Source organism: Cebus imitator, unplaced genomic scaffold (assembly GCF_001604975.1).
Source record: "Cebus imitator isolate Cc_AM_T3 unplaced genomic scaffold, Cebus_imitator-1.0 Scaffold42, whole genome shotgun sequence".
NCBI lineage: Eukaryota > Metazoa > Chordata > Mammalia > Primates > Cebidae > Cebus > Cebus imitator.
In genome coordinates, this window is record NW_016107357.1 from 7,640,596 (window position 1) to 7,656,051 (window position 15,456).

A 15,456-nucleotide genomic window follows, 5' to 3' on the forward strand; every position below is an offset into this window, starting at 1 on the left:
TGTTGCCCAGGCTAAATGCAGTACAGTGGCATGATCTCGGCTTACTGCAACCTCTGCCTCCTGGGTTCAAGCAATTGACTTCTATCATTTTTTCCCTGTTGTTTAGATTGGATAATTTCTGTTTCTCTGTCAGTTCACTGATTTGTTTCTCTGTCTGCTTCATTCTGTCATTGAATTCATTCATTGAGTTTTTTGTATTTCTGTCATTGTATTTTTTAATTCTAAAATTTCCATTCAGTGGTTCTTTATGTCTTCTATTTCTTTACATATTACCACCCAGTGGGAACAAATGTCCAAGCTCCCTATTTTGCTTTCCCCAAAAACCCTCTTTGGAGGCATTAAGGACGCATTATAACAATTTGCCAAGGATAAAACTCTAGGCTTCCCACTCACCCGTTTTTTCACTGTAGTATTCAGCTGGAATAGAATACTTATTATCTAAATGCTTCTGTCATGGTAGGCTGCCCTTTTCCTGGTCCTTTAGCTAGACAATGGACTTTTTTTTTTTTTAATAAAATCTGCACCCATTGGTGTTTCTAGGTTACTGGTTTCTTCAGCTTCAAGTCTAGGATATATCAGGCAAAAAGAAAACCCAGTGAACTTACCACCATGTCATTCCTAGCCATCTTGCCTTTTCTTCCCCTTTCTTTCATCTTTCACTACATTAAAGCAAACATAACAAGACACTGCCTTTCAGTGTCTTGTTATGTTTGCTTTAATGTAGTGTCCAGAGTTTTTAATTGTATTGAGCAGGAAGAACAGTGAAAAGTATGTCTCTTTCATTTTTCCTGGAATCCAGTACCTGAGTTTTAACAGTCTTTTGTGATATGTTCCTTAATGCCAAGCAATTCTAGTTTGTGTGTGAGTTATGTTTTGGAGAATGTATTTTGCTTTCTTTTGTAATAAAATAACAATTTGTGGTGAGTTCCTTATAATACTTATGTTTGAAGACAGTAATCAATCAATGCATTATTTTTCTCTTGTTATATCATACATTACAGCTCTAATTTTTTCATGTTTTCCATACCTATAATTATTTTTATGTGCACCCCCCATTTTCTTCATCTCTATGTTGAAATATGCAAAAAAAATTGAATACATTTTTAAAGGAAAAAAAGAAAACTTTAAACCATCACTGGGTAGTGTGAGTTTATTACCTAAATTTTGATAGTTACCTTCTTGCTAATAAATACTGAGATTGTGTTTGCATTTTGTGATATTTTACTTTCCATTATGTGCCACATGTCTTTAACATAATCTCTCTTTCTGTAGCAGATACTTAGAGGGATGTCTAAGGCTTATATAATTAGGGAGAGTTCTTTAAGATAAATAGTACAAAGCTTTGGAATAGGCAGTGTAAATGACGGACCTATGAAGCTTAAACTTCACTAGCTTTATAATATATAAAGTCCTCAACTGTAAGAAAGAAAGAGGGCTAATTTCTGATTATTATATTTTCTGTATATTATGAACTTGATAACCCTTAAAGGTCAGCCACTCCAAAGGGATATTTCAGGGCAGAAGGCCCCCTCTTCTTCACACACTGTTGCACAGGGAAGTTTGCTTTACTTGATCCAATTTTTAAGGCACCTCATCTCTTCTACTCTGCTGTTTTCTCCCCAAGTTCTGTCCTTCTATTATTTCCAGTGTAGTTAGTAATGATTTGTCTTACCTTTGTGACCATTACTTAGACTAGTAGGAAAAGGCAGAGAAAAGAAAAGGACGCTTCTTTATTTTAGGATATAGGTAGTTGGAAATTTTAAGAAACATGCTCCCAATGGTCCCTATTCCAGTTAGTATTTTTTTTCTGTAATTGGGAGAAAAGTATATTGAAGGAATTTATTTGGATTTAGTGAATTTAATAAATTGAGAACATATAATTCATCTTAGATAATACTTGTCATATTTCAAAATTATTAGGATGCAGTGGCATAACAGAATAATATAATCACTGGTTTCCCCCTCCTATTTTGTTCTTATTTAACACACTTAGTACCCAAAACCTTGCCTACAACATTATCATCCAAACACAACCCCTAATGTTTACTAATCATTATCATTTAAAATGGATAGATGTAAAGCATTTTGACAATAAGGATATTAACTAAATCATACTACTTACCTCTAAATTAATTTTACTCATTTTGAATGAGAGATAAATCTATAGAAATTTTTTAACTTTCAGGTCATTTTTGTACCACCATCTTTTTTTGGCTGATGACTTATTTCAAGCCTGTTTGCTGTATATAAGAGGACTTTGTGAAGATGCAGTTAATCTCAAAAATTATAATGAACATGAAAATAATCTGTCTGCCATATGCCTTGTAAAGGTGAGTAGAAGTATACTACTATAAGCTAATATTGGTATATAGAAACTAGGAAGAACAAACAGCATTTTGAATTTAAAAAAATACAGATTTCTAAATTCATAAATAAACCATCTCTTTTGATGACTACTGTTTTAAAATATCTGCAAAGGACATGAGTTTCTTGCAGTAAATTTTAGTAGATAATATTTCTTATAATTTCTTATGCCTAACCTAAGTCTATAAGACCCTTTATTTTCAAATGTATTTCCAAATATGTAATATTATTTAAAATAATCAGTTATCTCTTATACATAATTGCTACTTATCAGCTATTCTTCCCTTATATAGTGTGTCAAAATATTCTAAGATTTAATTCGGAAGATTTGGTTAGATTTATGAATTTTCCTATTTCAAGATTCCAGAAATGAGCCTCTTAATGGAATAATTTAATTTAATTTAATTTATATAAGATAGCTCTTTTGAAGTGTTTAAGTACCTAGAACTAATTTAGTTTACAATTGAACAAGATTCTAACGGTTTTAACCTTACTCACCCAATGTATGGAGAGAAAAGTAAAATTGATAGAGTTATCTAGACTTAGAGAGAGGAACTCTAAAGGGGCTTGGACAAGTTAAATATTTGATAATTAGCTCAAAAATCAGTTGTTGACTATCTACATGTGAAAGGATCAATAGTTATAAATCAACATCTATGTTTAGAATTGATTATGTGTAGTAATTGATACATAGTAGGTACTCAACAATAGTCTTTGAATAAATCGAAGAATAAATCAATGAAGGAGGAGGAATTATCACATAGATATATATTTTGTATACTTATATTGAGAATATTTATGTTTCAAAATGTTTAAATTCACCTTAAGTAGGAGACATTTCACAGAGGAATCTTTGTGATTTAGTTTTTATGTAGAAGGAAATAGGATATGGTTTTCATGTAAAAGGAAGTAAAATAACCTGTGATATTACATTGTTTTGTAAATGACTGAGTGACAAAGTTTATTAATTAATTTTTAATGATGGGTGGGAAGGCATAAAAAACTTTAAAATATCTTTGAAGTCTGTGCCTTAAATTCTAATGAATGATAGAGAACATTACTAGTGATAGAGAAGAAATGTTAGGACTCTTTCCTAGAGACCGTAGGCCATGTCAGCTTTCATATAGCACATCAGGAGGAAGACAACAAGCTTTTCCAGACAATATGTAAGTATTTATTACCTAGTATATGCAAAGTGCTGGGCAAAGGAGATGAATACAAAGTGAAAAACAGTGCTTTGCTATTTTCAATCTGCTTACAGTTCATGGGAAGACATAATTCTTTACATATAAAAATGAAAACTAATTCTAGAGGTAGTTTCTTTGATTTGCTAATCATTCTACCTAAGTAATTAGCAAAGTATAAAGTAAGGAATGCTTACTGGCAGATAATACATGTAAAACAGTCATGTTATGGATATCCAGAGTAGGCAGAGATTAGCCTTATTTAAAATTAAAGTTAGGTAATGTCTCATATTTTGACCTAGACTGTGCTGAATTTGAATAGCCATAGAGGAGGAGATAAGGCAATGAAATAAAGAATATAAATGTGAGTGAGGCATTTAATATGTATTTGATTTGAAAGTTAGATTGGCTCATGAATGTCAGGCTAAAAATAACACAGTAATAGAAAAGTAGGATTTCAACCTGCCCATGGGGCAGGGGCAGTCCTAGTGGTGATTGTTATGAGGGCAGTTTTCAAGAATGGGAATTTCGGAGACTGTATGTGGAAAAGTCAGGTTCAGATGGAGGAAGAACAGGGATTCATAGCCCAGAGAACCAAGCTGGGGTCAGGAGTCAAGGTTGCCAATTGTGCATTAGAATTGGAAGGCTATGCATAGCCCAGGGATGAATACACCAATGAACACTGACAATGAGGATGTAAGGAGAATGAAGCAAGGTTATGAATGTGAAGAATGGCATTGTTCAGAAGTTAATGCCATTAATGGTGGTCATAAGTGTACTTTGCTAGGATGAAAGCATACCTTTAAAGAGGATGGAATTTCTAGAACTGGAAATATGTTCTTTGTTCAAATCTTCACTTTCAAATGGATGGAACATTGTGTTTTTGTATTACCAGAGATTAATTCTTAGCTTGGTTGATGGAGATTTCTCCTGGCTAGATTCTGAATGAATTTTGAATAAAATCCACCTATTTGAACAAAACTTAGTTCTAGAGAGATCGTCACTTATCCAGTTGACAGAATCATGTAGAGTTGAGACTTTGGATCTTTTTTCATATTCGAGTGAAGTTTGTTTTATTGAGCAGTATTTTGGTGCTTAATAAAGATGTAAATATTTGTGTCCCACTCCTTTACCAGGAGAGGGCAGTGAGTGGTGCTGGTAATCTACGTTTTAAATAGGTTCCTCAGTTAACTCTTATGCAGGATAAATTTTGAGAACTACTCTTAAAGAACAACTATTCAAAGTTTTTGAACATAGTATTTTTGGAAAATGATATTGATTTGTGGGAAAAATTGGAAGTGGAGAGATACTTTGGTAATAGTAATCAATTATGATAGTACTGGAAAAATGCAGGTATAAGCAATAAAGACTTTAATTAGGATGTTGCCAGTAAGACCAGAAAGGAAGGGAGATTTGGGGAAAATTCGAACTTGGTAATCAGATATGGGACCAGGAGAGTGGAAAGTTAAAGAGTAAATCCAAAATTTTAAGCAAGAGCAATACTTTTCAGTCTCTTTTGTTGTGGGAAGATACATTTATTAATTTTTATTGTATAATTAGGGATAAAGATATCTATATTAATGAAAATATATTTTGTCAAGAAAATTAACACAGTTTAGGAAAAATAATACTGAAAGAAGGAAGAATGATGGAATATACATGCATGGATGGAACATTATGTTTCTGTATTACCAGAGGTTAATTCATGGCATAGTTGATGGAGATTTCTTCCTTTTATAGGTTCTGAATGAATTCTGAATAAAATTAACCTTATTTGAATTATTTAATTTTTTCCCTCTTCATGGCGTATTTTATCTTTGTGTTTTACATTTTTACAGGTAATTGTGACTTCAAAAGTAAAAGTAATTCCTGGGATTGGTGGATTCTCTGTGTGCATAAAAGTTTCACACACGTATTAGCTCTTGAATTTTCTGCTTCAGTTTAATCTTAGTCGTTATTTAAAACAATAATATATTTGTCTATTTCAATCAAGATTTAGTTAGATTTAACAAGTGTTTAAATTTGAGAAACATGTAAGTCATATGGGATATATATATAAGAAAATGTAAAATATGGGGGTCTTCTTTATGACATGAAAGATGACCAAATATTTTCTTTTTAAAGTATGAATTTTGACTTTCTAACACTCAGTATTTACTATTATCTAATTAGCTGGATAGTTCTCGAACATATTCTCTAGATGAATTTTGTGAAGAGCAATTACAGCAAGCTACCCAGGCACTGAAACAACTTGAGGACATCAGAGATAAAGCAATTTCAGAGATGAAAAGTACTTTTTTAAAGGTAATTCTTTAATTATATAATATTTATCAAAGTGGCAATTTACTGGCTGAAGCAATTGATACAAATTGCATCCCTGGAAAAAGTGTCTGAAATGGGAAGGTAAGGAACGAAGGTGGTTAATTAACCAACTAACTGGTACTATGTTTTGTTATATACAATAATTTTTCCAGGTGCAGTGTGAAATGCAAAGAAATATATATATATGAATGCATATATGTGTGTATCTATATATAACTTATGACATTTAATACATTTAAATGCTAAAGATGATGATTCTCAAACTTTAGTAGCCAGAATAATCACCTAGGAGGCTTGATAAAAAAAGATTTCTGTTTCAGTAGGCACAGCCTGTGGATGTACATTTCTTTATTTTTTTTTTTAATGTTTTTTCTTATACTCTTAAGTTCTGGGATACATGTGCAGAATGTGCAGGTTTGTTACATACATATACATCTGCAATAGTGGTTTGCTGCAACCATCAACCCCTCATCTACATTAGGTATTTCTCCTAATGCTATGCCCTCCCCTTGCCTCCCACCCCCCGACAGGCCCTAGTGTGTGATAGTCCCCTCTGTGTTCCCATATGTTTGCATTGTTTAACTCCCAGTTATGAGTGAGAACATGTGGTGTTTGGTTTTCTGTTCCTGCGTCAGTTTGTTAAGAATGATGGTTTCCAGCTTCATCCATGTCTCTGCAAAGGACATGAACTCATCCTTTTTATGGCTGCATAGTATTGCACAGTGTATATGTGCCGCATTTGCTTTATCCAGTCTATCATAAATGGTCAGTTGAGTTGGTTCCAAGTCTTTGCTATTGAGAATAGTGCTGCAATAAATATATGTGTGCATGTGTGTTTATAGTGGAATGATTTATAACCCTTTGAGTATATACCCAGTAATGGGATTGCTGGGTCAAATAGTATTTCTAGTCCTGATCCTTTAGGAATCACCACACTGTCTCCCACAATGGTTGAACTAAGTTACACTCCCACCAACAGTTTAAAAGCATTCCCATTTCTCCACATTCTCTCCAGCACTGGTTGTTCCTGACTTTTTAATGATTGCCATTCTAACTGATGTGAGATGGTATGTCATTGTCGTTTTGATTTGCGTTTCTCTAATGACCAGTGATGATAAGCTTTTCTTCATATGCTTGTTGGCTGCATAAATGTCTTCTTTTGAGAAATGTCTGTCATATACTTTACTTCCTTTTTAATGAAGTAGTTTGCTTTTTTCTTGTAAATTTGTTTTTCTTATAGATTCTAGATATTAGTCCTTTGTCAGATGAATAGATTGCAAAAATTTTCTTTCATTCTGTAGGTTTCCTGTTCACTCTGATGCTAGTTTCTTTTGCTGTGCAGAAGCTCTTTAGTTAAATTAGATCCCATTTGTCAATTTTGGCTTTTGTTGCCATTGCTTTTGATGTTTTAGTCATGAAGTCTTTGCCCATGCCTATGTCCTGAATGGTATTGCCTAGGATTTCTTCTAGGGTTTTTATGGTTTTAGGTCTTAAGTTTAAATCTTTAATCCATCTGGAGTTAATTTTTATATAAGGTGTAAGGAAGGGATTCAGTTTGTTTTCTGCGTATGGCTGACCAGTTTTCCCAGCACCATTTGTCAAATAGGGAATCCTTTCCCTATTGCTTGTTTTTGTCAGGTTTGTCAAAGATCAGATGGTTGTAGATGTTTGGTGTCAAAGATCAGATGGTTGTAGATGTTTCTGAGGCTTCTGTTCTTTTCCATTGGTCTATATATCTGTTTTTGTGCCAGTACTATGCTGTTTTGGTTACTATAGCCTTGTGGTATATTTTAAAGTCTGGTAGTGTGATGCCTCCAGCTTTGTTCGTTTTGCCTGGGATTATATTGGCTATGCAGGCTCTATTTTGGTTCCATTTGAAAATTAAAGTAGTTTTTTTCTAATTCCGTAAAGAAAGTCAATGGTAGCTTGATGGGAATAGCATGGAATATATAAAACACTTTGGGCTGTATGGCCATTTTTCACAATATTGATTCTTGCTATCCATGAGAATGGAATGTTTTTCCATTTGTTTGTGTTTTTTTATTTCCTTGCACAGTGGTTTGTAGTTCTCCATGAAGAGATCCTTCACATCTCTCATAAGTTGTATTTCTAGGTCTTTTATTATCTTTGTAGCAATTGTGAATGGGAGTTTGCTCATGATTTGACTCTCTTTCCATTATTGGTGTATAGGAATGCTTGCATTTTTTGCACACTGATTTTGTGTCCTGAGACTGCTGAAGTTGTTTATCAGCTTAAGGAGTTTTTGGGCTGAAACAGTGGGGTTTTCTAAATATACAATCATGTCATCTGCAAACAGTGATAATTTGACTTCCTCCCTTCCTATTTGAATACGCTTTATTTCTTTCTCTTGCCTGATTGCCCTGGCCAGAACTTTCAATACTGTGTTGAATAGGAGTGGTGAGAGGGCATCCGTGTCTTGTGCCAGTTTTCAAAGGGAGTGCTTTTAGCTTTTGCCCATTCCGTATGATATTGGCTGTGGGTTTGTCATAAATAGCTCTTATTATTTAGAGGTATGTTCCATCAATACCTAATTTATTGAGTATTTTTAGCATGATGGGGTGTTGAATTTTATCAAAGGTCTTTCTTGCATCTATTGAGATAATCGTGGTATTTGTCATTGGTTCTGTTTATGTGATGGATTACATTTATTGATTTGCGTATGTTGAAGCAGCCTTGCATCCCAGGGATGAAGCTGACTTGATCGTGGTAGATAAGCTTTTTAATGTGCTGCTGGATTCAGTTTGCCAGTATTTTATTGAGGATTTTAGTATTGATATTTATCAGGGATGTTGGCCTGAAATTTTCTTTTTCTGTTGTGTTTCTGCCAGGTTTTGGTATCAAGATGATTCTGGCCTCATAAAATGAGCTAGGGAGGAGTCTCTCTTTTTCTATTGGTTGGAATAGTTTCAGAAGAAACTGTAGCAGCTCCTCTTTGTACCTCTGATAGAATTTGGTTTTGAATCCTTCTGGTCCTGGACTTTGTTTTGGTTAGTAGGCTATTAATTACTGCTTCAATTTCAGAACTTGTTATTGGTCTATTCAGGGATTTGACTTCTTTCTGGTTTAGTTTTGGGAGAGTTCATGTGCCCAGGAATTTATCAGTTTCATCTAGATTTTCTAGTTTTTTTGCAAGAGGTGTTTATAGTATTCTTTGATGTTATTTCTGTAGGATCAGTGGTGATCTCCCTTTTATCATTTTTCATTGTGTCTATTTGATTATTCCTTTATTCTTTATTAGTCTTGCTAGTGGTCTATTTTGTTAGCCTTTTTGAAAAACCAGCTTCTGAATTTGTTGATCTTTTGAAGGGTTTTTTGTGTCTTTATCTCCTTCAGTTCTGCCCTGATCTTAGTTATTTTTTGTCTTCTGCTGGATTTTTAATTTGTTTGCTCTTGCTTCTCTAGTTCTTTTAATTGTGATGTTAGGGTGTTGATTTTAGATCTTTCTCACTTTCTCCTGTGGGCATTTAGTGCTATAAATTTCTCTCTAAGCACTCATTAGCTGTGTCCCAGAGATTATGGTACATTGTGTCTTTGTTCTCATTGGTTTCAAAGAACTTATTTATTTCTGCCTTCATTTCATTATTTACCCAGTAGTCATTCAAGAGCAAGTTGTTCAGTTTCCATGTAGTAGTGTGATTTTGCCTGAGTTTCTTAATCTTGAGTTCTGATTTGATTGCACTGTGGTCTGAGAGACTGTTTGTTATAATTTCCATTCGTTTGCATTTGTTGAGCATTGTTTTACTTCCAATTTAATGGTCAATTTTTGAATAAGTGCTATGTGGTGCTGAGAAGAATGTATATTCTGTTGATTTGGGGAGAGGTCTGTAGATATGTAATAGGTTTGCTTGGTCCAGAGCTGAGTTCAAGTGCTGAATATCCTTGTTAATTTTTTGTCTCATTGATCTGTCTAATATTCACAATAGGATGTTAAAACTCCTAGATGGAGCTCTTGCCTCCCTTTTGTTGATGTTGATGCTATTTTGTTTTCTCTTTGTTAGTTTTCCTTCTAACAGGCCCCTCTTCTGCAAGTCTGCTGGAGTTTGTTGGGGGTCCACTCCAGACCCTGTTTGCCTGGGTATCACCAGCAGAGGCTGCAGAACAGCAAAGATTGCTACCTGCTCCTTTCTCTGGAAGCTTTGTCTCAGAGGGTCACCTGCCAGATGCCACGTGGAGCTCTCCTGTATGACGTGTCTGTTGATCCATGCTGGGAGTTGTCTTCCAGTTAGGAGACATGGGGGCCAGGAACCCACTTGAGGAGGCAGTCTGTCCCTTAGCAGAGCTTGAGTGCTGTTCTGGGAGATCTGCTGCTTTCTTCAGAGCTGGCAGGCAGGAACATTTAAGTCTCCTGAAGCTGTGCCCACAGCCACTCTTTTCTTCAGTTGCTCTGTCCCAGGGAGATGGGATTTTGATCTGTAAGGCCCTGACTGGGGCTGCTGCCTGTATTTCAGAGATGCCCTGTTGAGGGAGGATGAATCTAGAGAGGCAACCTGGCTATAGCCGCTTTGAGGCACTGCAGTGGGCTCCACCCAGTCCGAAATTCCTAGTGGCACCTAGAATGCCAGCGAGACAAAACCATTTACTCCCCAAGAGAAGGGGCTGAAGCCAGGGAGCCAAGTGGTCTTGCTCAGTGGATTGCAACTCCAAAGAGTCCAGCAAGCTAAGATCTACTGACTTGAAATTCTTGCTGTCAGCATAGCAGTGTGAAGTCGACCTGGCACGCTCAAGCTTAGTAGGGGGAGGGGCACCCACCATTACTAAGGCTTCAGTAGGCAGTTTTCCCCCCACAGTGTAAACAAAAAACTGAACAAAATTGAAGCATGAAAATCTATACAAAAAAGCAACAAAATAACTAACCAAAAGTTGGTTCTCCAGAAGATTAAACAAGATTGATAGCCTGGTGGCTAGATTTATTTAAAAAAAAAATAGAGAAGACCCAAATACACACAATCAGAAATGACAAAGATGACATCATAACTGATCCCACAGAAATACCAAAAAAAAAAATTCTTAGTTGGGCATGGTGGCTCATGCCTATAATCCCAACACTTTGGGAGGCCAAGACAGGCAGATCATCTGAGGTCAGGAGTTTGAGACCAGCCTGGCCAACATGGTGAAACCCCGTGTCTACTAAAAATAAAAAAATTAGCTGGGTGTGGTGACATGTGTCTGTAGTTTAGCTACTTGGGAGGCTGAAGCAGGAGAATCGCTTGAACCTGGGAGGCAGAAGTTACAGTGAGCCAAGATCTCACCACTGCATTCTAGCCTGTGTGACAGAGCAGGCTCCATCCTGAAAAAAAGAAAAAAAAAAAAAAAAAAAAAAACACTTAAAACTACTATGAACACCTCTCTGCATACAATCTAGAAAACCTAGAAGAAATGGGTAAATTCCTGGAAACACATAGCCTCCCAAGATTGAACCAAAAAGAAATTGAAATCCTGAGCAGACCAATAAAGAGTAATAACAGACCAATTGAAGCAGTAATAAAATGCCTACAAACTAATAATAGCCCTGGGCCAGATGGATTTGATTCTACCAAATGCGCAAAAAGAGATGGTACCAATTATACTGAAATTATTTCCAAAAATCGAGGAGGAACTACTCCATAACTCATTCTATGAAGCCAGTATCATTCTGATACCAATGCCTGGCATAGACACAACAAAAAAGAAAACTTCAGGCCAATATCTTTAATGAACATAGACACATAAATCCTCAACATAGTACTAGCAAACTAAATTGATCAAGCAGCACATCAAACAGTTAATTCACCATGGAGTAGCCTTTATTCCTGGGATGCAAGGCTGGTTTAACATATGCAAATCAATAAGTGTGATTTATTATGTAAACAGAATTAAAAACAAATACCACATGATCATCTCAATGGATGCAGAAAATGCTTTCGGTAAAATTTAACATCCCTGCATATTTAAAAACTCTCAACAAGCTAGGCATCGAAGCAACATACCTCAAAATAATTAGAGCCTTATATGATAAGCACACAGTGAACATCACACTGAACAAGCAAAAAATGGAACCATTCCCACTGATAGCTGGAACAAGAGAAGGCTGTCAGCTCTTACCACTCCTGCTAAACACAGTACTGGAAATTCTAGCCAGAGCAATTATGCAAGAGAAACATATGGCATCCAGATAGGAAGAGGTCAGACTATCTGATTGTAGATATGATTCTCTACCTAGGAAACCTTATATTTTCTGTCTAAAAGCTCCTAGATCTGATAAACAACTTCAGGAAAGTTTCAGGATACAAAATCAATGTACAAAAATCAGTAGCATTTCTATACACCAAAAACATCCAAGCTGAGAGCCAAATCAATGCCATTCACAATAGCCACAATAAGAATAAAATATCTACGAGTACAGTTAACCAAGGTGGTAACAGGTATTTACAATGAGAATTGCAAAGCACCACTGCAAGAAATTAGAGATGACACAAACAAATGGAAAAATATTCAATGTTCATAGATAAGAAGAATCAATACTGTTAAAATGGCCATGCTGCCCAAAGTCATTTACAGATTCGATGCTATTCCTATCAAATTACCAACATCATTTTCCACAATTAAAAAAAAAAAAAAAACCTCTTAAAATTCATGTTGAACCAAAGAAGAATCTGAATTGCCACAGCAATTAAAAGCCAAAAGAGCAAAGCTGGAGGCACCACACTGCCCGACTTCCAACTATACAAGCAAGGCTACGGTAGCCAAACAGCATGATAAGGGTACAAAAACAGACACATAGACCAAGGGAACAAAGTAGGGAACCCAGAAATAAAGCCACACAGTCTACAGTGACAATGGAGAAAGAATTCCCTTTTCAATAGATGGTTCTGGGATAACTGGCTACCCATATTCAAAACATTGATGCCCTTCCTGTAACTGTATACAAAAATTAACTCAAGATGGATTAAAGACTTAAATGTAAGACCTAAAACAGTAAAAACCCTAGAAGAAAACCTGGGAAATACCATCCTGGACATCAGCCTTGACAAAGAATTTATGATCTAGTCCCCAAATACAATTGCAACAAAACAAAATTGACAAATGGGAAAACATCTAGAATCTGTAAGGATCTTAAACAATTCAACAAACAAAAAATCAAATAACTCCTCTAATAAATGGGCAAAGGATATGAACAGACACTTCTCAAAAGAAGACATACACATAGCCAAGAAATATATTAAAAATATGTTCATTATCACTGATCATTAGAGAAATTCAAGTCAAAACCACAATGAGATCTTACGCCAATCAGAATAGCTATTAAAAAGTCAAAAACAATAGATGCTGGTGAGGATGTGGAGAAAAGGAAACACTCTGCTGGTAACAATGTAAGTTAGTTCAACCACCGTGGAAAGCAGTGTGGAGATTTCCCAAAGAACTTAAAACAGAACTACCATCCAAGCCAGCAATCCCTGTACTGGGTATATGCCCAAAGGAAAATACATTGTTCTACCAAAAAGACACATGCATGCTTATGTTCATTGCAGTACTATTCACAATAGCAAAGACATGGATTCGCCCTTGATACCCATCATTAGTGGACTTGATAAAGAAAATCTGACACATGTACACTATGGAATACTACCCAACCATAGAGAGAATGAGATCGTGTCCTTTGCAGCAACATGATGCAGCTGAAGGTCATTTTTTTTTTTTAATTTTACTTTAAGTTCTGGAGTCCATGTGCAGATCCTGCAGGGTTGTTACATAGATATACATATGCCATGGTGATTTGCTGCCTCCACCCCCCCCATCACCTACATTAGGTATTTCTTCTAATGTCATCCCTGCCCTCTCTCCTCACCCCCTGCTATCCCTCCCCTAACCTACCATACCCCAACACACCCCAGTGTGTGATGTTCGCCTCCCTGTGTCCATGTTTTCTCATTGTTCAACACCCACTTATGAGTGAGAACATGTGGTGTTTGGTTTGCTGTTCTTGCATCAGGTTGCTGAGAATGATGGTTTCCAGCTTCATCCATGTCCCTGCAAAGGACATGAACGCATTTTTTTTATGGCTGCATAGTATTCCAGGGAGTATATGTGCCCCATTTTCTTTGTCCAGTGTATCATTGATAGCTATTTGGGTTGGTTCCAAGTCTTTACTATTGCAAACAGCGCCACAGTGAACATACATGTGCATGTGTCTTTATAATAGAACAAGTTATAATCTTTTAGGTATATACCCAGTAATGGGATTGCTGGGTGAAATGGTATTTCTGTTTTTAGATCCTTGAGGAATCACTACACTGTCTTCCACAATGGTTGTACTAATTTATACTCCCACCAACAGTGTAAAAGTGTTCCTATTTCTCCACATCCTTTCCAGCATCTATTGTCTCCTGATTTTTTAATGATCTCCATTCTAACCAGTGTGAGATGGTATCTCAATGTGGTTTTGATTTGCATTTCTCTAATGACCAGTGATGATGAGCATTTTTTCATATGTTTGTTGGCTGCATAAATGTCTTCCTTTGAAAAGTGTTTGTTCATATCCTTTGCCCACTTTTGATGGGGTTTTTTTTTCTTGTAAATTTCTTTTAGTTCTTTGTGCATTCTGGATATTAGCTTTGTCAGATGGATAGCTTTTAAAAATTCCTCTCATTCTGTTGATTGCTGGTACACTCTAATGATTGTTACTTTTGCTGTGCAGATGCTCTTAAGTTTCATTAGATCCCATTTGTCTATTTTGGCTTTTGTTGCCATTGCTTTTGGTGTTTTAGTTGTGAAGTCCTTCCTATGCCTTTGTCCTGAATGGTAATGCCTATGTTTTCTTCTAGGGTTTTTACGTTGTTAGGTCTTAGGTTTAAATCTTTAATCCATCTGGAATTAATTTTTGTATAAAGTGTAAAGAAGGAGTCCAGTTTCAGCTTTCTGCACCTGGCTAGCCAGTTTTCCCAATACCATTTATTAAACAGAGAATCCTTTCCCCATTGCTTGTTTTTGTCAGGTTTGTCAAAGACCACATGGTTGTAGATGTGTGGTGTTAATTCCAAGGCCTCTGTTTTGTTCCACTGGTCTATATCTCTGTTTTGGTACCCGTACCATGCTGTTTTGATTACTGTAGCCTTGTAGTGTAGTCTGAAGTGAGGTAGCTTGATGCCTCCAGCTTTGTTCTTTTTGCTTAGGACCGTGTTAGCTATTTGGGCTCTTTTTTGGTTCCATATGAAATTTAAGGTGGATTTCTTCAGTTCTTGAAGAAAGTCAATGGTAGTTTGATGGGAATAGCATTGAATCTGTAAATTACTTTGGACAGTGTGGTCATTTTCACAATATTGATTCTTCCTAACCATGAACATGGAGTATTTTTCCATCCGTTTGTGTCCTCTCTTATTTCCTTGAATGGTGGTTTGTAGTTCTCCTTGAAGAGGTCCTTCATGTACTTTGTTATTTGTATTCTTACAGGTATTTTATTCTCTTTGTAGCAATTGTGAAGGAGATTTGCTCATGATTTGGCTCTCTGTTTGTTATTGGTGTATAGGAATGCTTCTGATTTTTGCACATTGATTTTGTGTCCTGAGACTTTGCTGAAGTTGCTTATCAT

The 15,456-nt window shown here is 35.9% G+C and overlaps 1 protein-coding gene across 2 annotated transcripts in view; it reads left to right on the plus strand.

The window, feature by feature from the left end:
• DNAH14 (dynein axonemal heavy chain 14) overlaps positions 1-15,456 on the plus strand; it is a 400,020-nt gene that overhangs the window by 47,125 nt on the left and 337,439 nt on the right. For both annotated transcript variants that reach the window (XM_037737730.1, XM_037737731.1), the window contains exons 9-10: positions 2,186-2,330; positions 5,721-5,852. In XM_037737730.1, coding sequence (XP_037593658.1) covers positions 2,186-2,330; positions 5,721-5,852 — 277 coding nt within the window. The remainder of the gene's footprint in view (positions 1-2,185; positions 2,331-5,720; positions 5,853-15,456) is intronic.